General features: G+C 39.5%; 1 protein-coding gene across 4 annotated transcripts in view; it reads left to right on the top strand.

The window, feature by feature from the left end:
- The window catches only part of LOC131034044 (uncharacterized), a 279,391-nt gene that overhangs the window by 59,328 nt on the left and 195,521 nt on the right, over nucleotides 1–24,542 (top strand). For 3 of the 4 annotated variants that reach the window (XM_059216828.1, XM_059216831.1, XM_059216830.1), the window contains 2 exons: nucleotides 7,219–7,344; nucleotides 7,479–7,541. In XM_059216828.1, coding sequence (XP_059072811.1) covers nucleotides 7,219–7,344; nucleotides 7,479–7,541 — 189 coding nt within the window. The remainder of the gene's footprint in view (nucleotides 1–7,218; nucleotides 7,345–7,478; nucleotides 7,542–24,542) is intronic. The other variant, XM_059216829.1, reaches the window with a different exon arrangement.

A 24,542-nucleotide genomic window follows, 5' to 3' on the forward strand; every position in this document is an offset into this window, starting at 1 on the left:
CCCGAATTCCTTCAAATTCAGTTGTGGTCCTTTGCGCCAATGCTATTGGGGGAATATGGGATTCGGAGGGGTTGTGTAATGGCCGTAGGAGCTTATCGATGTATCCCTCGGCCTGTTCAGCACGGGCCCGATACATATCCTTTTCGGCAGTGATTTCCTCGAGCTGTCTGAGTATGTTCTGCACTGAGTCCTTAAATTCCTCCTTTTCTTGCTCTTTTGTAGCTCGTCCGATGGGGACAGTCGTAATGCTATAATCTGCCAGTGTTATTTGATCTGCTGGCTTGTTCACGGGCGGGGTGGCAATATGAAGAGTGCGGTTCCTTTGCTCATCCCTGGTTATCTTAGAGTATGTTCTTGGTTTCTTCTTCCCTTTAGCTTTTGCTTGATCTATTCGTGAGAAGATGTCCTCTAGATCGATGGGTGCCTTGGTGGCCGCCCTGCGCTGAGCTCTGGCGATCAGCCACTCTTGAGGCACCGTCTGGGTTGAGGATAGGGTTAAGTTAGCACCTTGTTCTCCCATGCTCTCAACCGGCTGATCACAAATTAGCAGCTGTCCCGCCATCGGAGGGGTGAAAGAAGGAGGAAGCTCCTTGTTTGCATCTGAGTTCTCCCCTATTTCACTGAACAATTGTCTGACATCCTCCTGTGACGGTTACTCCTTGGTTCTCTCGAGCTCATGAATCTCGTCTGTTCTTTGTTCCCCTTCGACAGTCGAGTCGTCCTTGGCTGCATGGAGGAGTAGCAATTCGTGACGGCTCTGCTGGGTAGGTTCATGCACTTCGATCCCCTGGGTGGATGGGATTTCTCCTTCCTTTATTTGGTCACCCGGCTTGGTCGAATTGGGGCCTTTTTGCTCGGTGTCCGGCATATCTGGTGCAGGAGGATCATTGGCTTTGAATGCATCTATGTCGCTCTGGGAAGGCGGAGCAGGTATGCAATCCAATTCTATGGCGTCGTCGGACGAACTGGGGTCCTTTGAAGATGAAGTGGCCTCTGGCCTCCTTATGGGAATCTTCTCCCTTCTTGTTCTTTTGGACGTTCAAGTCCCTCTGCAAGCCTTAGCTTTCTTTCTTTTCTCTGGTTTCTCAGTTGATGTCCTTTCGTCTTCGGAAGACTGAGAGTCGAAACTGCCCATCAGATGGTAAGTAAACTGGACCCCCTCATGGACTAGCCTCTCGATCTGGTGATGTAACCATTGATCTGTGTATCTTGCCGGGGCTGCCATGACTGCTTCGAAATCCGTGATTGGGTCTTGAGACCAATCAACGCCTGGCAAGAGGTGCCTTACTGCCTCGAATTCTCGGACTTGGAGGCAGTTCCCCGAGTCCGTGAGCTGATCCGGGACCTGACGGTACTCAAAGAGTCGCATTTGCTGCACACTCAATCTAGAATATTCCTGTCGCCTGACTTCGTAGTCATCGGAGCAATTTTTCCAATAATCTTCAATTGACTCCTTTACTCTGTAGCGCCTACCGTAAGCTCTCTTCACCAAATTGTCATGATCAAAACATTTCCTTGGGAAATGTTCCTGTAGGCCATAAGAGGCTAGCTCCGCAAGGGACTCCTCTGCTAGGGTGGGGGTTTTTCAATTGGACATCATGGCTGCCTATGATCATAGGAAATGCGAATCCAGCCTGCTTGCTCTCTCGTAGTAATATGCCGGCAGGGCGTGATTGCCTTGCCACCTCTATGAGGACTACTTTATTGGTTGGGTACCGCGGAAGTCGAAGGGGGGCACCATCGAAGCCAGCTATTCGGATGTAGGAGAACCTTGGGAACTGAATGAACCAGGCCCCATACCTCTGCACTAAAGTGGTAGCTTGCTCTGAGAGCCTTATGTGTAACCCTCCCTGCATTAGCCTGACTAGGCGCATTGTGAAGGCGTCATTGACGCGTTCGTACTGACCAACCGCGTAAGCCGGGCTGTTCTTTTCCCTTTGAGCTATATCCTGGTAATGCAGCTGCGGGTAGCAATCATAAACCTTCACCTGACCAGGCCCATTCCCGATCTCACCTTTCATTATTAACCCTGGCAGTGGCTGGTTCTTTGCGAACATATAGACCAAATAGGAGGTCATGGTGAAGTATTTCTTTGTCTCGAGCTCAATCAGCTGAGCGTGGATGTTATCACTTATGATCTGGGCCCAGTCAAACTTAGACTTTCCGGCAAAGACCTGTTCGGTAAAATAGAACATCCACTCTTCAAAGTAGCTGGACTTAGGAAGTCCCATGACTCGGCTGAGTAAGGTGACCATGTCCCCATGTTCATTATGAAAGTCACTCCTGGGGGTCTTTTTCACAATCCTGGTGTTCGGAGGCCTTTTCTCCTTGAACCATTCTTCGTTAATCAATGCCCTGCATCGGGCCGGGTTCATATCATATGCCCCTTGCGCCTCGTCCATTGTTGTAGCTATGGGATTATTTGGAAAGGGGATATCAAATGCATCACCGATAGCCTCAGGGGAGAAGTCGGCGATAGTCATATCTTCCAGAAGCACTAATCTGGACTTTGGTTTGTAATGCCGAGCAGCCTCCACTACTAATTCATAGTTCTAGATTGCTGGAGGAAAACCTGCTGCTTGGGCGATGCCACTTTCCACCATTTGCCTAGGCCTGCCATATGCGTTGGGTGAGAAGACCCGATTCCTGAAGTCCTGAATATCAATGTGGCCAAGGTCGGTGTCACCAATGTTGTCCCAGACGCTCTGGACCTTCGACTCTCTTAATCCTCCCCTCTGATATTGATACTTCATTCTTTCAACTTTCCGCGGGATGTCTGATTTGGATGCTCGTGAGGTTTCGGCTGCAGCGGGTGTTTTTGATGATTCTGCTGCCGATTTAGGCATTTATCCTGCACAGCCAGACACGGATTACAAGGTGATACAAGAACGATAATGCGGGTTAGATAATAACAGAAGTGTTTCAGCAGACCGGGATTAGTTTAAATATCATTTTGGCTAACAACTTGATTAACTTTAACAGCATCATATTCCTGAAGATTTATGACTACGCATTATCACTTTCGGATTTTTGGATTAATTTTCAACAGAGGCAAAACATGAGAAATTTTAATTTGAAAAGAGATGCAGTTTCTGGCTAAACCTCGGGAATGAATCCTAAATTTCGGATGTTCGAATAACGTTTTATAAAAAGGAGATGCAGACTCCAAGCATTTCAAATTTTGCGCATTTGCCTATTTGATTTACACATTTTAAATGACCATACGCGTTAAAGAGTACTTACCTGATGGGAGCGGATGATGAGAGATTGCCCGACCTCGTCGCGCGAAGTGAACGGACGATCCTGCAAAGTTTGAATCCCAACGGTTATCCTTCCTATTTAAATTTTCGCGGCTTGGTGGATGAAAGAGGATTTATCAATTTCACACGGTTCTATCCTTGGCAATCTGAATTTTAAATGGTTGACGGGAGGGTAATGCGGCGTCTTACCTCCTTGTTTTTCGGATTTGAGAGCTTTTTCAAATTTTGAATTGCATTCTTTCTAACTTTGGATTTGGACAAATTTGGAGGCTTTGGATTTAACCTGGCTTCACTCGGTCTGCACGAAATTCGGAGCTTGGACGCTATTTGCAACCATGGAGATCTCAACCTGCTCGTTCAGTTTCTAAAAAAAAACTTTTGCACTTCCCCTTCGTGGCTTCGGACCTGGGTTTAAAACTTCGGCTTCGCGTTAAAAGCTTTGGCTCTCCGTGGTTTAAGACTTCGCTTTGCGCTGAAACTGGCTTCATGGTTTAAAGCTTCGACTCTCCGTGGTTTAAGACTTCACTTTGCGCTGAAACTGGCTTCGTGGTTTAAAGCTTCGGCTCTCCGTTAAAGGGTGTGGTTTGCGCTGAGCTCTGGCTTCGCGGTTTAAAAGCTTTACGAACTTCGGACCTCCGTTAAAGGGTGTGGTTTGCGCTGAGCTCTGGCTTCGCGGTTTAAAAGCTTTACGAACTTCGGACCTCCGTTAAAGGGTGTGGTTTGCGCTGAGCTCTGGCTTCGCGGTTTAAAAGCTTTACGAACTTCGGACCTCAAGCCCGAAAAGTGAGCTCCACGACATAACTTCAGGGGTCCGAAGATGGGCGTTTGGTGTCTTAAATGGTCCTAAACTCGGACTTCATCAACGCGCTTCACTTTCGCCTCCGCGTCTTTCTTCGTTTTTAAAACTTCGGACCTAAAGTCCGAAAAGTGATCGCCTTTAGGTTGTAAACTTTGCTTTTGTAAAAGTTCGGACCTGGGGTCCGAAAGTGAGCGCCTTTAGGTTGTAAACTTCGCTGTGTTAAAACTTCGCTCTCGCCTCCGCGTTTTTATTTGTTTTTAAAACTTCGGACCTAAGGTTGGAAATGTGAGCGCCTTTAGTTTTAAACTTCGCTGTGTAAAAGTTCGGACCTGGGGTCCGAAAGTGAGCACCTTTAGGTTGTAAACTTCGCTTTTGTTAAAACTTCGCTCTCGCCTCCGCGTTTTTCTTCGTTTTTTAAACTTCGGACCTAAGGTTGGAAATGTGAGCGCCTTTAGTTTTAAACTTCGCTGTGTAAAAGTTCGGACCTGGGGTCCAAAAGTGAGCGCCTTTAGGTTGTAAACTTCGCTTTTGTTAAAACTTCGCTCTCGCCTCCGCGTTTTTATTTGTTTTAAAAACTTCGGACCTAAGGTTGGAAATGTGAGCGCCTTTATTAAAAACTTCGGACCTGGGGTCCGAAAATCGTTCTCCTATATTGGTGATCTCGGGGGGGGAGGGATCTGCTCCTTAGAGGATTTTGGAAACTTACACAGAATGTCGGACCTCCCACCAACTTCGCCAGACTCCACTAATTTAGACTTGGGAGGCATCAAAATACCCAGGCACTCGGCCAAGCAATTTGATCCTTTAGGAGGCGAAAATCATCTTTTGCCCAAACCTCGCAAGGGTCGGGTAGCAAACTTTATGCAATTGGCCTTATAGCTCTGGGTTGGCGGGGTCCGTTAGTTCTTACCATCTTACGCCTATCCAAGGCAATCTTTTAAAATTTTGGAACAAAGCTTTCGGCATTCACGCCCGAAAGTCGGATCAGTCAGGAGGATTCACTGGTTCATTACTCCAACGTCGATCAGCTTACGGACTGGTCACGAACTCGCTCGAAGAGACACGAGAAACTCTGCTTGGATCCTCGGGACAACGATCAAAAACTCAAAACAGGAAAGGGGGGACCCTGTCGGCGACAGGGAGCGTGTGCAACGCACAACAGAATCAGAGGACAAAAACCCTTTTTTTCTTGAGGGAATTCTCATCTAGAGATTGCATTTGGTTCTTCATTGTTTTTTAGTTCGCGCATGCATTTGCAGGATTTCAGGAGACTTTGTGTGGAGTTACATTTTCAAAATTGGTATGGTTTTCTGTGGAGTGTGTGGCTGTTTTAGATTAGTGACTTTCTATTCATTTGCCTTTCTAGATTAACTTCCAAAGTTGTGAAGATTCATTTTTCAAATTGGGGCAAAATAGACTTTCTTTGTGTTGAATTGTTGTAGGTTGTAGGTGAAGCTTATGTGCAAGGTTGTTTGCTGTTTGGGTCTTGTGCTATTTAGTTTATTTGGTTGTTGTAGAAATTATTTTTTACTATTCAGTGGCTTGCTGCCAGCTAGTAATATTTAGGCTACATCATCAATTCTACATTTAGACCCCATATGCTCTTACCTTTCCCGATTTCAAGAACTTGGTGATCAAAAGCTCCGAAGTGTTTGTATTTGATTTAAAATTTGGAAAATATAAGTAAATTTGAGAAGGGGATATGACATTGATGGTCAATCCTAAAGGGGGATGTTGGATTGTATAAATGTTGGCTCAGGTCTAAGGGGGACCTTTCTCTGTGTACTTATTTATGGTCCACTTAATTGTGCACACCATTTTCATTGTGTAATCTATATTGAGCCTTGTTAGTCTCATTTATTTCCACCGACTTAGATTTTTATATATAGGCATGCTCAGATATTTGTTTATATCTCATTCCTTTCCGTTATATATTCAAAGTGATACTTTTATCCTATGGGCATCGACACAATGTCTTATGTCTTATTCTTGTGTGCCATACTTGCTTGGAGTTGTTTATTTTTGGATCTCAGCTTATGTTGTATTCCTTCCTTCTGCAATAATCTTCATAGTTTCCACAATGAGTGGATAAATTTAATATTTTGAAGACTTAGTACTATATGGGTGGGTGAAGTGATGCCATTGACCAAGTGCAGGATGGTAATGGTGACTGCAAACAGAATAGAACCATATATGGCACCTAATGTCCATGAGTTGACATCTTTATAGCCTATCAATTTATAAGCCAAAAAAGTTTTGGTGTAAGTGGACAGATTTGCTTCATTTCTGTTGTACGATAGATCTTATGTGTTGCAGTTATGGTTACTATGTTTCTGAAGATGGTCCCTAAAGCTCATGAGTATCTTGAGTGAGAATTTTAACTAGTATGGAACTATTTGAAGGCATAAAGTTGTACCTGATTTATAATTCTGAAAAATATGAGCACCCACATCTTAAGTTACCTTCCTTGATGAGTATGAGTCTTGCAACTTTGTTTATAACCTCTTGTTGAACTTGTGCAACAATATTCACATTTATTATGCAATACCATATTTGTATTAAAACCCTGGATTGGAAAAAAGAAGAAATAAAGGGTTACTTTTCAGATCTATGTGAAGCTTATCACTAAAAATTTATTTCATTTTACTGTTCTGTTTGAAGATGGAAAATGAACTTATTGTCATCCTGAGATATACCATATTACAAGCATAGCTGCATAAGTTATCCAATTTTCTATTAAATATGTGTTGAGTAGTAACTTTTAATTTTCAGTTTTGTAACTCAATGACAGTCACATTAGTCTTTAATAGTTGTTCATGGGCATTAATAAAGAGTTCAAAATTTTCAAGCGTTCTTAAACTTCTTTTAAAGATACTCGAGTAAGATATCTTTTCAGTCTGATGTTTTCCTTATGTCTGGGCTCTATTTGGAATGCATTCATCATATGGTCTTCATACATACCCTAATGCTGACATATAGAGGTTTGAAGTCCATCTGAATAATGAGTTGGATCTCAACACTAGATTGATTTTTTTTTATCATTGTTGCTTTGATATTATATACTGAATTTCATTGTCCTGAAAAAACCAATTCTCATACTTTAAAATTCTAGATGTTTACAATTCTTTCAATTGATAGGTTACAGTGTACGTTTCACAGGTCGATACTGATAGAGATCGCGTTTTTTACATTGTTCAAAAGATTGCTAGTGGAAAATCTTTGGCAGACCTTGTACAAAGTGGCTGGCATGTATCTGAAAAGGAAATCAAGGAGGTCACCATAAAGGTAATGATAAATATTAACAGTGTCAATGATAGATTATATCGTGTTGAAAATTTATTCACATGTTTCGTTACCAATGTTTCCTCGACTTTGTAGAAGAATATATTGATCAGTTAGTTTTGGGGATGATGTTACAGGTACTGGATATTTTGAGATATTTGGGTGATCTAAGGCCTCCGGTGATTCACAGGGACATTAAGGTGTGGTTAATCGTATTCAATGTTTTCAGTCTACACACCCTTGAAGTAGATCGTCAGTAGTGGGTACATCATATAAATACCACAAGCTTGTGGGCAAACAGATATAGCTTTTTCTTCTTACAACTTAGCTAAGTTTGGCGAAATGTGTGATAGAGGACTTGGCTGTAAGGTGCTGCATTTATAGTTTTATGCTTCACCTGTTTTCAGAAATTTGAAGTTGTATATCATTAATGATTAAATAAAATCTTTATTACAAGCAAATGATGTAACTTTTGGAAGTCCAGCAGAAAATTTTTATTTATGGGGATGGAAGCTAGAATACCCCAGTTTTCATTTTCCTTTATTACATCCTGAACTGTTAATAGTAACACAGAGTTGTGCTCTTGTGGTAGGTGTCCTTGCTGGATATGTTATTATTGTCTTTGTCTAGAGTTTAGATGGTTTCAAAATAGTTTTTATACAGGACAAACTTGCAAAACCTACATAGCTTTAAGTCCCTGAGTCTGTGACATTTATGCTTATGTAATCCATGATTACTGTTCAGAACAGAATAAGAAAAACAATTAAAACTAGATCAAGAGGATAGAAGGCTTGCAGGTCAATGAGTGTTTATAGAAGGCATTATCTCAGTCTTCAGTTATTTGTTTGTGCTGTCCTAATTTATTTACTTTCAAATAGTTTGGTTCTAATTTATTTACTTTCAAATAGTTTGGTTCTAATTTATTTACTTTCAAGTAGTTTCTAGTCACATTATCTTTCTCATCAACTGTCTGAAATATTTCATGCATGATTGTCAGGAAATATGGGTATGGGGATGTGATCCAAGTCCCTGAACCCAAGTTTCCAGGTGATTATTCTTTCTTGGCATGTGAGAGATGAAATTAATTTCTTTTTCACTTACACAAGGGCTAGAGTTGGCTTATTATTTATATTTTGACAGGCTAAAACCGAGGGCTAGCAGACTTTAATGTAAGAAACACATCTAAGTGGGGATGACTCATTATTAATCTCAGGGATATGATTACTTTAAGAACCACTCAACAGCTTCGAGAGCTCATTGCTGAGCAGCAGCTTTTTGCTGAAAACTGCCCATCTCAAGGAAACTTGTCTTTGAAGAAGAAACTGGATTAACTGAAAAATTGACATAATAAAGGGAATAGATTAAAACAGAAAAAATATATGATTGAATAGGAGTAAGCTTTCTGTTTGTTGGAGTATCAGCATCACATGAGAGTATGTTTAGTTTGAAACTGGCTAATAAAGTGGTCATAATAACATAAAGTGTTGGGTACTATTGGTGCCTGTTTTATCATCTACCAAACATTAGAATAAAATACCACAAGGATACTCTATCCTGTATTGAAAAACCACCGCTTATGCTAAGATTGCATAAAAATCATATCGTGATTCCAAGGTCTATATGTGCGAACAAGCGACTTTAGTGGGATAGCTTCTTGGGTAGTGTATGCTGAAAATCTCAAGGGGGACTTACGCTTATCAACTGGTATCATTCACAAGCCAGACTTAGGCGAATTGATCAATGACTGCTCTTTGTTTTTTTTGGATTTTCTAATTTAGGACTTAAAAAAAAAGATAAAAAAGGATGAGGGTTTAGGAATTTTAACTACTTCTAAGCTATTCCTATGAACTCAAGAGATGGTAAAGACTGGGTGAAACTGGTAACTACACTTTGTTTTGCAACACTGGGACAACTACGCAAAGTGGGTGCAATCTTCTAGGGTTGTTCTTAAGGTTTTAACACTCATGAATAATACCAACAATTGAACAATATTACTCAAAGCATAAGTTTATCATCCATATCAAAAGCTCAGGCTAACTTTACTCATTGAATGAAAATCATCCATCCAACAAAAGTATGAGCAAAATTTCACCCATCTAAACTTATCAATCCTTCATTCATCTAACAACTTCAAAGCAAATAACTTAAGCAAATTTAATCTAAGTGTTGAAGGGAATATGCAACCATGCAACCATTTAGCAATAAAAAGATTTCAAAACAATACTGATAATGAACTTTTATTACTCAAATAGCTCTGAGAATAAGTTTATATATAGTTTTTGAAAACAAATGAATGGCTGAGATCAATCTAAGATCAACGGTCTAGATCAAGACAACCTAACCCTAATCAAAGTTTCCCAAAAATAGATCCAAGATCAACTGCAAATAAGACAAGTGGCACAAGATGCTATCTTTTAGGATTGTACCCCCTTCTTCTGATATTCGATGAACCTGGACACAATCTGGTCAACTTCCTCCATTGTGACATGTGGCAACATGTCGATCCTGAATTCTAATCCTTCCAAGTCATCTGCACTTAGAGCAAAAGTGATTTCCCAATCCAGTTCTTGTTAATGAAAAGCATCTCTGATGGACAGGAGGTTCGACGCCTTAGCCAAATTACTCTTCAAGACTGGTCCTGTGATGGCAAAGAAGATGTCTTGAGTTCTGACCTTCAGATTCTCCAACTGCATATCCCTTTCTCGGATAGGTTCTTTCCCAAGTATCTCTGCAACTATAAGGAAAATCTTGTCCTGAATTGCCTTTATCTGCCCTTCTATTCTGTCAGCATCAACCTTTACTTTTTCTAAGACTTCATTCTGTGCAACTAGCACCCAGTGCCAACTATTGAAGTCATAGGCAGCCCTTGCTTCAATTATTTTTCCATTAACTAATTCTTGTGGTGGGATTCCTTTTAGCTCTCTAAGGCATGAGATAATTCTATCTTGGATATCCTGGAAGTCAGCCCACACTTTTGCCATGTTCTCAATCCTGGAAAGTACAGAAGAGGTTTGTTCATATGCTGATGATATTCCTTCTATAAACGTGGCTGCTTCTTTCCTTATACTTTCCATCCAATCTTTAGTCTCTCTAGCTATCATTGCTTCTTCCTCAGAACCTATGACTACCTGCTGTGAATTCAAAAGTGGGAGAGCCTCTGGATTTGCTTGATCAAGTGGCTTAGTAGTCAAATGCCGAATATATTCTTTTAAGCGCTCAACTTCTCTCTTATGCTCATTCTTCTTTTCTGTCTCTTCATCCAGCTTTGCCTTCATGGAAGCAATTGAATTGTCTAAGTCCTCTTTTACTTGGGACTTTATGCTTGGGCCTAAGTCAAAAGTGGTAATCTCATATTCATGGGGACCAATATCTCCCTTTTCCTTGTCTACCTTTGCCTTGCCTACCTTTGGCATTGCAATTTGTACTGTCCTGCATCCTGCTTCATCTCTCTGGATGGTGGAAAACCATATGGCTGGCTTCTTTACTGTAGTTTGCTATAACCTGGCTAAGAAATCAGCTATGTCTTCTTCTTCTTGTTCTTCTAGTACTTGTGTGTTTATTTTCAACCTTTCATTCAGCCAATCAAGAACTGTGGGTTGCTCAATGCCTTCTACTTCTTGGTTGCCTTCCATTTCTCGGTTGCGTGCAATACCTTGGAGAGCGGAAATCATTCCTTCTTGAAACTCTCCTTCATCATCCGTCTCATTTTCTGATTCTAGAATTTCTATGCCAGTAGGAGATGGTGGTTGTTCATCTTCTTGATGGACTGATTCTACATTCTCCTCATGAACTGGGGAAAAAATCTCCATCTCTGCCAATGATTGATCAATGGCCAATATATCTAAGTTTGCAGATGCTTCTTTTGAACAGGTCCTTCAGTCATAATTGCCTTTCCTTTAGTTTTCAAAGAACTTCCCACTTCTTTTCGTTTTGTTCCTTCAATTTGTCTGGCACTTTGAGAAGCTTCAGCATTTGACAAACATTCCTCTGCTTCTCCCATAAAGTCATATGTCAAGTTCACTCTTTTTCTTCGTAGCCTTTGGATCAACTGATCAACCCACCACCTGAAATAGTTTTCTACTGGTCGCATCAGGGTAGCTAGGTCAGCATGTTCAGGTTTTGACCATTTGATAGGAGGGAGAGGTGCATTCCCATCAAAGCGTGTCTGAGTACATTCTTCACTTTCCTCCACTTGATCTGGCACAGGGAAAAGTTTATTGATCCCAACTAAACGAATTGGCAACCTAGACCACATCTTTTTCTTGATAGCATACTCATCACCAGCATCTGCCCAATAGTCTTCTATATCCACCCTATTCCTAAATCTTTCTCCGTCTACTGATTCAATATTACTGCGGGGATCAAAGTTTGCCCTGGATTGGTAAAAGGTAAAAGAGTACCATTGCATCTCCAATCTATCTATTTCAGCTGCTTGTGCTGAAGGACAAGATTCTAACATGTTTCCAATAAAGAATGGAAAAGAGATAGCAGCCTTTTGTCTTATTCTCTTGAAGCTCTGGTATGATTCTAACTGTCTGAGAACTTCCAACAGGACCATCTTGTTGGTTGGATAGATTGGCAATCGGTAAGGACAGCTAGTGAAACCTTGGATTCTGATATAAGTGAACTTTGGAAACTGGATAAACTAGGATCCGTACTTGCCAATAAGACTTTTTGATTCAGGAGAAAGTTTTTTATGAGTACCTCCTTGCAATGTTCTTGTGATGCACATGAAGAATGCATCATTTGCTCGTTTGAAATGTCTTTTATCCTTGAGTTGCAGCTGAGGATAACAATCATATGATCTGAATTCATTCTCAGCACCTCCAACTGTGCCTTTGCAAATCAGTCCCTAATATCTGTATGTTACAGCCAGTAGATAGACTATGTAAGAACTCATGTAAAATGTCTTTGTCCTTTCCAAGTTCATCAACTGTTCATGAAGGTTGTCACTGATTATGCGGGACCAATTGAATAACTTGGTTCCTAAGGTGATTTCATCTATGAAATAATACATTCATGCGTGGAATAGTGCACCTTCAGGGCTGCCCATTATTCTGTTCAGCAGCAGGATGATGTCACCATATTCTTCCTTGAAGTAAGGACACAACAGATGCTTTAGCACTTTCCCTTGAGGTCTTTTCTTCTCTAGCCAAGACTTGTTAACATTCGTAGCATAGGGTTCAGACTGACTGTCATAGACCCTTTTGGTTTGCTCCTTAGTCTTGTAGGTAGCCTTATTATGGATTGGTATGCCAAATGTCTCTTCAATGCATAATTCTGAAAGATTAGCCAAGACTCTTCCATCTGGTGCAATTATCTCTCTTGATTGTGCGTTATAGTGCAAGGCACATTCAACGATCAGCTCAACACACTCCTTGGCTAGTGGAAATCCAGTTGCCTAGACAATTCCATTGTGCATCATTCTACGAGCAATAGTTGTAGGAATGTGTCCATCATGTCCATACATTCTTTTCTTAAATTCCTCCAGATCAACATGTTTGAGATCTGTGTCAGTGATGTTCTTCCATTTGGATTTGATCTTGGATTTCAACTGTGCTCCCTTGCTAACAAACTTCATTGGTGCTTCTTTGATCGTCCACCTGAAAAACACCTGAAAAACTAATATTATTTTTAGATTTAAGTCTGATTTTTAATCCTCTTCTATGAAAATCTCACTTTCAGCCTGTTAAAAGGTTAAGTTTTTGTGAAAAAGCAGATTCAAAGTGAAGGGTTTGGTCAAGAAATTGATAAAATTGAGGAAAATAAGACAGAAAGGTAAGAAAATTCGGTCAAATTGTATCTTTAAATGACTGAAATTTACCTTTTACTCTGAAAATCTGTCTTAAAATCAGCGTAAACACTCAATTTCTTGACCTCTAACACTAGAATATTTTCACTCTCTGAAAATTTCTCTTCAGAATTTTTAAAATCACAAATTTTGAGATAAAACTTCTCTTTAATGCTCTCCAAATTCTCAACCTGAATAGTGAATTGTGAAATGAATTGGTTGAAAATATATAGAGCTTAGGGTTCTTAAACTTAGAATTTTTTTATTTTTTATTTTTTTTTGTTTTTCTTGTTTTATTATTATTTTTTTGTTTTATTTTTGTTTTAAGTCTTTCCAAAATGGAAAGTTTATTTTCCTCTCAAAATTTCATCTTAATCAAGGAATCTTCTAGAACTTTCTTTTAATTTCCAAGATTCCTGAAATTTTGAAAATATTTCCAAGTGTTGAAAAATAAGCTTAATTTTGGAAAATAATTAAAAATTTATTTTGTGATAAATTCATTTTCCATCTTGCTGGTCTGATTTCATGTGGATTTTAATCAAAATTATCTTTCTTCATGGGATAGCAAATTAATTGCTTTAATGTCTGATCAATGGATCAATTTTAGGTCTTTGGTCAGGCATCTTCACATATTCCATTTACGTTTGGATGAATCAACTTGTGTTTGGACAAAGGTTTGGACAATTTTTCAATCTTGTCTTATGTCTTGGTTGGATATGTTAGGGTTTTTGTCTTGGAATTTATTTTAGTCTTCATGTCTTGATGAGCATGTATATGTGCTTGCTATTCATGGCGGATTTTGATCATCTTGTGTTGACAGTGCTTTGCTTGTGTGTTATTCTTCCTCCTAGGTTATCCTTCCCCTTGTCTTGGCGGAATTTGACAATCTTATGACAACTTATCTTGATAGGGCGGGGTTGGAAGGAATCTCGCCATCCTTGCTTTATGTCTTGGGCGGACTTGACCGAGTTTGTGCCATCTTTTGAAGACATGATCTGCTTGGACAAGGCCTTGATTATGGTAAGGCGGAGTTTACATGTCCTTAGATATGTTTGTCTTGTGTCTTGGACAAAACCTTAGCTCGATAGGATGGAAATGAAAGAAGTTTGGACAATTTTTCTTCTTACTTTATTTCTTCTTTCCTTGCTAAGTTAAATCCTAGCTGCATATTGGAGTTAATTAAACTCGGATTGGAGTTTTTCATTGCTTGGATATGTCTTGTTTTTGAGCAAATTTGGATAATTCTCTTTCTTGAATATGGAAGGGCGAACTTTCCACATCTTCGGACAAATTTCAGTTGTATTCCTTATGGCAGATTTGGATTACCTTCTCTTTGATCAAGAAAAACTTTAGAAGGCTTGGAATATGCTAAGAACATATTTCTTTGTGCTCATAAAACTTCCAATCTGCTATCCTTTAATTCGCTGTCCATGATGATTATGGATGAGCCTTGGACAAGTTCAAACCTTGCTGTTTGTGGCAAGTTTCATGCGAATTTGCTGATCTTTTTTGAGTATGGCGAATTCTAAGTTTGATAAAACAATCTTGTCTGACTTCTAAACCCTTGATTTCTCATCTCCAAGGTGAATTTTACTGTCTGATCATGAATCTGATTGTTTCTCCATGACTTGTGTGAATTTATTCATATCAGTTTGATCTTCTGTGAACATGGCGAACCCTAAGACATGCTTGATTTCTTATTTCCATGGCAGACTTTACTGTTTCTGATCAAGAATCTGATTATCTGATCAAGTGTTTTATGTTTGGAAGCTTCTTTCTTTGCTCATCCTTGGCGAATTTTGGAAGGAGTTCATGCTGCGATTTCTGCTCTCTCAGAATATGCGAACTCTGATAGCAAAAAAGAAGTGTTAATGAAATAAAACCTTGTCTTATAGCTTCTTCAGCAGCTTCTAGAAGCTTTATTGCTTTGTGCTTTATTTGCTCTTCAAGAAATTCGAACCCTTTGCTTTCTTCTAGAAGAACTCCTTCAAATTTTGGGGAGTTTTATTGATTTCTTCTAGAAGGCGAATTGGAAGATTTTCTTCAAACTTTGCAAATTTAGAAAGTTTCTAACATTCACTTGCTTTATTTGCTTATTCATTCCTTTACTTGGGCGATTTTGAGAATGTTCTTGATATGCTTTATTTGACTTCCTTCTAGAAACGCCATGTCACCATGTTTCCACTTCTAACTCCTAGTGGACCCCGTTTACCTTTGCTTTTATATGCCATGTCATTGCCAACTTGGCAACTCACATGCCAACTTGGCTTTGTCTCAAACTTAGGCGAATTTTGAAAGGTCTTATGCTTTCCAACCTTGGCGAACTTGGATAAGTGCTTGGACAACTTTCCTTCCAACCTCTTTTCATGCCTTAGCTTATTTTTAACTTGATTTTGCCTTCTTAACTTTATGTAGGAGTTTCACTTACCCTTGCCAAGAGTTAATTAACCTTTGGTAGGAGTTTATTGAGCGTCGGACATTTTGGTTTGGACAACTTCCTTATGCCATGGCGAACCTTGATCATGCTTGGATATTTTGGACAGACTTAATTGATCATTTGCCATTCCACTTGTCTAACCTTGATCCTTGGCGAACTTGACTAATCATCGACCATCTTCATTTCTTCAACTTAGGCGAAATTTTTCATGTGCCATCTCCTACTGCTACCCTTATACTTGATCAACAGTTCATTTGGAATGAAACCCTAATTAAGGTTTCCACTTTGCTTTTTGCACTTGGAGACCTACTTTTCGAAATGTGAGAACATGGGCACTGATCGTATGGCTAATCTTTTGGAACAAAACCCTAATTAGGGTTTGCATTTTGCTTTTTACCCTTAAAGACCAAATTTTCGAAATCCGTGAACATGGGCACTGATCAAAACCCTAATCTCAGAAAAAAGCAAAAAGAAGCAAACCCTGCTTTTTACATTTGGAGGCAAAATTTCTCAAATTTGAAGACATGGGCAGGATTGACTTGATCTAAAGAACAAAACCCTAATCTTAGAAAAAAGCAAAAATTTGGAAGCCTTGCTTTTTATACCTAGAGACAAGATTTTCAAATTTCAAGAACATGGGCAGAGATGAAATGACTTGAGGCACAAAACCCAGATGCTACTTTCAAAAAAGCAGAAGAAAGCAGAAATTTCTAAAAATAGCAAGTTGTTAGAAATGACCCAAAGCAATTGCGATGCTCGTTCTTCAGACCTTCTAAGCACTTTTACAACATTCATACATGACTCTGAGCATGATTTCTCAACTCGGCTTGGGATGATCTTAGAAACTCAAACTCAAAACTCTCTCAGAAAATGGACTTATGAAACTGCAGAGCTAGGACAAAACCCTACTCTCAGAAAAACTGGCGGTCCCCATCTGCGATGGGACGATGTGTGAATTAGGTCACAACAGGTACAAACAGCTAAAATGGATTTTCTCATTGTATAAAAACAATCTTATTTCTCAATAACACAGTCATTTTTCCAGTCTTTAATATTATGAATTTCATTCTTGATATTAGAGCTATCTATGCACTTGAGCTCAAGTGATTTTGTAGAGGGCATAGTCTTAAATGGTTCAGATGTTTAAGAAATGGAATTATTTTATATCAATTACTATGCTGCCTATTGTTCACACCTACAAGATTTTTTAGTAGCATGTTAGGATAGTATTTTCTCAAAGAATTCTAGGAAATGTTTTGAGGCTGTGAAGACGTGCACAGAAGCTTGAATGAAGGCAGACATTACACCTTTTGAAAGCTGGGATAGCGTGGCAGTATTTAAGAATGCAGTCTGGATCACAGTGAAGAATTACAAACCTGCCAAGGCTCAACCAAACTGATTTATAGGCAAAAATCAGTCATAAAGGCCTTTTTAAGATAATATATGTCTGGGCATGACTTATGATGCAGAGATGGGGTTTTCTACCTCTTCAAATCAGTACACTTATGACAAATGAAGAGACATAAATAATATAATAGAAAATTGCTAAATCTGCTAGAATTTGCCAAAGGGTGTCGGCTTTGTTGAAAACTTTGGAGAAATGTTTTACCAGACAGAAGGGTAAGAGGTTTCAAGAGACAGTCATATCTCAACACATATTACTACTATGTTTAGCAGTGAAAATGTAAAATATGAGAGCAAGAGACAGAGAGAGGCTGGTTCGGTTCTGATGCTTTTTCCTTTACTAGGTTACCTTTGTTCATACAGCCTTCCGACAGTTCAGTGGGATATTTTACTCTCCTGCATTTATTGTGAAATGTTTTAGGTTTTCTTGCCCTTAGGGTGTTTAGCTCTATTTGATGGTGCTCAAACCAAATGGTTTAGTTATTCATGCTGAAGCAGCTGGTCTTGGAGTGATGCATGATGGCACCGTCTTTGAAGAAGGCCCAAATTTTTTCCAAAAGTTTTCCACAAAGTAAGAGTATTGAAACTCACTGGGATGTTGTTCTTTTGGTTCTAGATTTTGATAGTGCTTGCAAATGGTTAGAACAATTTACTCTCATAATAGAGTACTTGGAGGAAGAATCCCTTCTAAAAGCATGCTTAACACCACATGGGCCCATCATGGGGTTAAATTGGATATTGTCTAGAATTTAACCAAGGGTTTTTTCCTCTTCTACTTTGTTGAAGCTAACCATGTAGATGCTATTCTTAGGCGTGGAACTTGTTATGTTCATAGCTTTCTACTAGTTCTCTTCCCTTGGATCAGAGATTGTTGTGTTTAACCAGAAAACTCTTTAAGTACTAGTTTGGCTAGAGTTCCTTAATTTTCCATTGCCTTATTGGCCTTTCCTAGAGTGCATTGCCACCTTTCTTGAGAGGGTGGCATATCTTGAAGCCAACAAGTTCTGCTTGGCTTGTCCTTAACACTAAGTTTGCATGGAAACGGACTTATTCTAGGACTGCAAGGAAACCATTGACACATAAATTAGTAACACACACCATGTCCAAAGAATTTTTATGTCAACTAAATACCTATATTTGGTGGCAACTCTTTGAACATACAATCAAGGATTCGCCGCTAGCTAGGCACAAGTCCAAATCAACCTCCAAACTGATGATTAAAATGCCTCCAAAAAATAATGAGGAAGGATAGACTAACATCAACAATCACAAAGGTGGTTATGAGGAAGTAGTAGGGGGTCTTATGCTTTCTCTAAGTTAATTTCTCATGTTGGTCCCAACATTGGTGAGCCTACCAAGGCATTGGTGTTTGTGGTGCATACTCATCCTCCAACCATTGAAAAGGCTTAAGTGGTTGTGGCTCCACCAAAAACTGCTCGAGCAATTGGAAAACCCTCTAAGGAGGCTCATAAGCCCCATTATTCTAAAATGCCATTCTTGGTGAGTGTTTTTTCCTCTCAATATTTAAGTGTTTGCCAATTTTCATACCTCTTCTTCACCTAAGGGCTATGGCCACTCCTATAGAGTGTAATGTCCCTTATCTTGAGTATGAGGATGTTTGAGTCACTTTCTAGCCTTGGGTGATATTTTGGACTTTCTCATATTATCTTACCTATCTACCATTCCTTGCTTCCATGCCAGTATTAGAGATCCGAAAACCTCAATCCTCGGCCCCTTCTTACCTACTCACTTGGTATTGCCAACCCTTGACCTCTGCTTCCTCCAACCATTGGATCTTTCTAGCAAGAATTTCTTGGGACTCCCACACTTAGGCATGCACTTTTCATGGAACCTCATTGTTCGAATGGAGGAATTCACCCACCACTAGTGCCAATCGAGAACATGATTAATGGGGTCAAATTTAAATGTGATAAAATTGGGAGAAAATTTGGGCCCATAATAGGCCTTCAACCTCTATAAAAGGAAGAAAGCTTTGTTAGTGCTATGTTGCAAACATACATGCCCCATTACCAATGGGGACCTCCACTTTTTGCATTCCTACTTAGGTGTTTTAGGTTTAGTTGTCCTATCTTGTCAATGATCGTAGGCTTTAACCTTTGCTTGTGAGATAGGTGTTTTGTCAGTCCGAGATTGGGGTGTAAAGGTGTAGTTGCAAAATCTTGTCAAAATTGCTAGGTTGCAAAAGTTGCAAAGTTGTCAAAATTGTCAATGTTGTCAAAGTTGTTATGAGTGGTCAAGGTTTGTAAAATGTTGTCAATTTGGTCATAAGGGTAAGAAGTGGTAAGCTTGCTCGGAATTGCAAGCACAATGCGTAAGGTCCTAAATTACAGGTCCAAATTTGTGCAAGACCCAGGTGGGGAAATAATATGAAATTTTGTCCAAGTCTGGAGCAACCTCCTTTTCCATGTACTAGTTAGTGCATAGAGACCCCTAGGACCCGCCCTGCATTGTACAAGCAAGGGGTTAGGATGCGCTCATGACGGAGAGTAGTGCGAGCACCTACCTCTTATGCGCTCAAATCATGTATTGTGCACAACAACCCTTCAAGTGTGCTCAAGGCAATTTGTGCATAGGGACCCTCTTTATTTGCCTAGCATTGAGGGGTAGGGTAAGGATCAAGGTTGTGCAAGCGTACCACCATGATGTGCCCAACCTACATCATCTTGTGCATGTCTATATGTCAAATCCGTTGATGTTTTATTTAGTGCACAAGACCCCTAAGATCTGCCCTCTTTGTACAATAGTGTAACCCTCAAGGATGACCTCATGAGGCAAGTCTTCATTCAAAGAATTATCTAAGTATGGCTTCAAGGGGCTTCAACCATCATTTGGTGCATGACAACACCCTAATTGTGCTCCACCTTCATGCATTCTTGTGCACAAGGCTCACCTAGATGCGCTTTACCTTGTGCAGTGAGGGGTATTAAATCCACCTAAGGTCTTTTGTGCATACAACCTTGTCATATGCACTTTAGAGCAAGATCATTGTGTGAGCACTCCATTCAAATGCACTTTAGCATCAAAGTTATGCATACCCAGTCCCACACCTTATATGCACTCAAACTTGTGCAAACATGTTGTTAAAGCCCACTCTACATCCTACTTGTGTATGAACATCTCTCAAATGCGTTGTGATTTTGTGCAAGGGCACATGTAAATCCCACCCACCTTTGTGCAATGGAGGGTCTTAAACCTGCTCTACTTGCCTTTTGTACATTCACACACCTAAAATCCGCTTTGTCTGGTGCATTAGACCCTCTTAATCTTGCCTTAGGTAAAAGTTGTGCAAGTGCCCATAGGTTTTGCGCCCAACACTAGGCAACTATCCCCTTTGGGGATTTTATGTGACCTAATCACACATCACCCCATTTCAAATGGGAACCTCCTACATTTTAGGTCCACTTGGTCTTTTGGTTGTGGTCTTTTGGGTTGTTTAGTAGCATTTTCTTCAATCTCCCCAGGTCCCCAAGTTTTCAGCAAATTTTGGTTAAGTCTGCAAGTGTTTTGAGTAAATTTGGTCAGGTCTGGAAGCTTGTATTGTCTATTTTAGGGTTTTTATCCTTCAGACTTAGAAATGGAGTCAGTAACCTAGGGTTTTGTGAAACCTGAATGAAGCAATAAAGTGAGAACCCTTCAAGGAAGCTACCAGTGAAATTTGAACGAGTTTTGAGGACTTACTATTTTTAGTAAGTTTCACTATGTCTCGAATTGGCCTAATTTTGCGTTTAAACAAATGTACTATTTTTAGTAAGTGTCCTTGTGCCCCAGTTTGCCCTAATTTGATGTTTGGAAGAACTTACTATTTTCAGTATTTCTATTTTTGGCAGGTTTATCTCTAGCAGTTGGTAGGACATTGATGACAAAACATTCTTGAAAATCCAAGTTCTAAATCTAGAAAAGTTGAAAAAGACAAATTTTCCTGAAATGGCAATGGCATGAAAATCTTTTCTAAGGCACAAAATCTGAGCAAACATGGAAGAATTTTCCTTCATCTCAAAATCCTCCTCTACCCTTGAAGTGCGCTCACGAAAGGTTGATGGGCACTAGAATCATTTTAAGGAGGAAATTCCTTCCATCACCTCAAGAATGTGCCCAAGCTAGAGGGTAGGGCACCAAAACAAAGTTAAGGAGCCTCCACCTCCTCTAAAATGCACTCTAGGCAGGTGGTTGAGTGCTAAAAGCATGACATGGAGGATTTTTCATCCTCAACAAAATTCCTCCCCCATAGGCAAAATGCACCCAAGCCAGGCGCCAAAAGAAAGTCAAGGAGGATTTTCCTCCCAACGTGAAATTCCTCCACAACCTCCAAAATACGCTCAAGGATAGGAGATGAGCATTGAAATCCAGTGAAGGAGGAATTTCCAATTTTTACAAAATAATCCACTACCCCTCAATTGCGCCCAAGGACAGAGGGAGAGCGTGGAAAACATGACATGGAGGAATTTTCCTCCGCGATGAAATTCCTTCTCTGCTAGTAGAATGTGCCCAAGTTGGCAGAACTCCGGGACATGGAAAAATTGGTTAAGTGTAGAAGATTTCTCTCTCCAAGACTACGGACAAGATGAAATTCCTTGGACATGAAAAAATGGTTGTTAGAGAATCCTCCCTTCAAGACAGACTATACTTGAACATTCAAAAAAATTTCAAGACAAAATTTCTCCAAGAAAGAATTTTCTCTTTCTAGGATTCCCATGCATTGAAGAATCCTTCAGAAGTGGAAAAGCTTGTTAAAATTCCTTCAATGTAATGTCCCCATTTTAGCAGACTTGGATTTTGTGAGATTAGCCTATTATCCTGACCCTCGTAGGCTAATGTGTTGGATAGAGGGTCTTTTGAGGATTGATATCATCTCCAGTGTTCAGAGTGCTTCAGTTTGGTCTTCGTTTGGCATCATTTGGACATCATTTGCTCTACTTCCTATTTTTAGTAAGTCTTGGGATGTTAGAGATGGACCCCTGCTATTTTTAGTAAAGGGGGTATGGTCATATGCAGTCTCCTCATGTTAGCTCCCAGTTCAAACGACGTTTGAAAATACAAAGTATTCATGGAGATATTAATGTTTAATTGGCTCAATTAAACATTAATTATTTGGAGATTATATTATTAAGTTATAAAATGACTTTATATTATAAAGCACTTAAATGAGGGTCTATTTATCATGATAAGGGGGCCAAGTTTATTAATAATTTATGAGCACATAACCCAAGGTTTAATTACATTATTGATGCCAATGAAATATTATAACATTTTAATGTTAATTAAGAGCTTTTTGAAGAAGTTCGAACTTCTTGAGGAAATATAAGTGTGCAAAAGGAATCGAACTTCATTATGTGATTGGAGTTTTTGATTGAAGTTTCTCTGGAGCATTGAAGTGTAGAATGCCAAGGGTTTTTGCAGGATTCAAGGCTTGTCGGCATTGGAGAGCGTGGCTTCTTCATTGTAACAGCATATAGAGGGTGTGCAATATCATCTGATTATGCTTGTGAGAGTTGGCTTCATTCAGAAGTCAATATTGAGTTGATTGGAGGGTTTATTTCAGAGTTTGTTTGCAAATTGAAAGAGACTACAGTGCGCTACAGTGCCGTGAACAGTGTGCATGAACAGTGCGCATGAACAGTGTGCTATAGTGCCGTGAACAGTGCGCTACAGTAGTTTGAATTCTATAGAAGGGGATTTAGAAAGGTGAACAGCTATATATATTTGACAAGGGCTTTGCGTATGAGGAGAATCAAACCAATATATCAAGGCAGCCATTGAAATTCCAGGTTTTCTATCTATGGTCATTGTTTTAGAAAATCATTACTTCATTGCATCATTTTCTATTATGATTATATCATGAAATACTTGGAGGTTGCATATGTTTAATGGAGATATAAGTTGCATATTCCACATTCATGGTAACATTCAACATTGATCAGCCACTTAGCTTTCATGCCAATTGTTTGCTTAAATGCCTAATGGCTGTAGGTATACATTGGGATGCATGACAAGTGTTTGTCTTAATGTCAACTAGCTGTACTAGTTAATTTCAGTCATTACATGTATGTGTAAAGGTCTAAAACAGCTAGTATATCATTTTTATAACAACTTTGCATTGTTAGAAGCTTTCCATAACTTCATTTGCAGCCTACAGACCCAAAGAAGACAAATAAAGAATTCACTATAGCGGCTTCAAACATTGTATGCCAAGTGTTTGACAATATTCCTTGGGGTTCAAATAAGCGAAACAGGGTCAGATTAGCCAAGGGATATTACATTCAAGGCAAGAAAATCTTCCAAAATCTTCTTTGTATGTCCAAGACGGAAATAATCTTGTAAAGGATGAATTGGCAACATGCAAAAGGAAATATTCCATATTAATGAAGCACAACTAGTAAAATTATAGAAGTTCCTATTTTCCAACTCAAAGATGATGACAGGGTCCACTTGCATGGCAAGTTGTCTAAAGAAACATGATGCATGATTGAAGTAAAGTGATGCAACTGCTAATTTTATCCCCTCGCCAACTTAGCAGCTTAGTGGATGACTTCTATTTAAGCAAGATCTTGGTATTCATTCTTCACAACAATTTTTGAAGAAGTTGGAAGCAAGAGAAAAGTAAAGAAAGCTGAGCAAAGTTTTATTATTTTCTAGAGGATTTTATTTATTCCAAGTCTGGAATTGTCAACCTTGATTTCCTTCCTCGATGGATTTATAGAATTCTTTTGTCACAAATTTAATGTTAATTATTTCATTTTGTAGGAATAGCGGAATCCAGCAAGGCGGCAAATACCTCCCGACAGGCAAAAATCAAGAACGAGTAAAGAGGATTTCTCCCAGAATCAAAAATCATTTCAAAATGGAGAGAAGTCAGTGACACCAACTTAGGAACTTTCAAGTTGGGAGAGTTTAGAAAGAGAGTATTTGGAATTGACAAACATACTCAATCAGCCGTTGCCAGTAAAATAGTCAAAAGTGGAATTGTAGCAACCGTCGGCTTCCCTCCTGCCATCCAGTGCCCAGAGCTTATTATGGAATGTGTGAAGCATTACAATACTGAAAGAAGAGCGATTTTGGCACCTGATGGCAAACTCTTGGCCAATCCTACAGCTGAGGTGATTGGGGAGACTTTTGGAATTCCTACATTCTAGTCCATGACATATAAGACCAAGGAAAGAGCAACGTTGATTTATGTTTATGGATTTGAGAGATGTGTTGGAATCATCAATAAAGTGTGGATGCAGAAGCCGAAGCCTCATATTTCAAAATTACCCAAGCAGATCACCATCATGGATTTCAAGCAAGAATACCTTGACCTTGTACTGATGATGAGCTGGGTCATGAGATGTCCACATGCCTTCATGTTTGAATCTTGGATGTTTTATTTCATTGGCAAAGTAATGGAAGGATTAAAGGTGGTAGACTAGGCAAGAATAAATAGCCACAATTTGGATGAGCAACTGAGGAATTTAAAGCAATCTCAATCTTTCTACATGAATGTGTATGTTGTCTACCTGTTGACCTGAATGGGCAAATTCAGCGGGTTGCCAGACAAAGGACCCATGGGAT

This window comes from Cryptomeria japonica, chromosome 2 (genome assembly GCF_030272615.1).
Source record: "Cryptomeria japonica chromosome 2, Sugi_1.0, whole genome shotgun sequence".
In the NCBI taxonomy this organism is placed as follows: domain Eukaryota; kingdom Viridiplantae; phylum Streptophyta; class Pinopsida; order Cupressales; family Cupressaceae; genus Cryptomeria; species Cryptomeria japonica.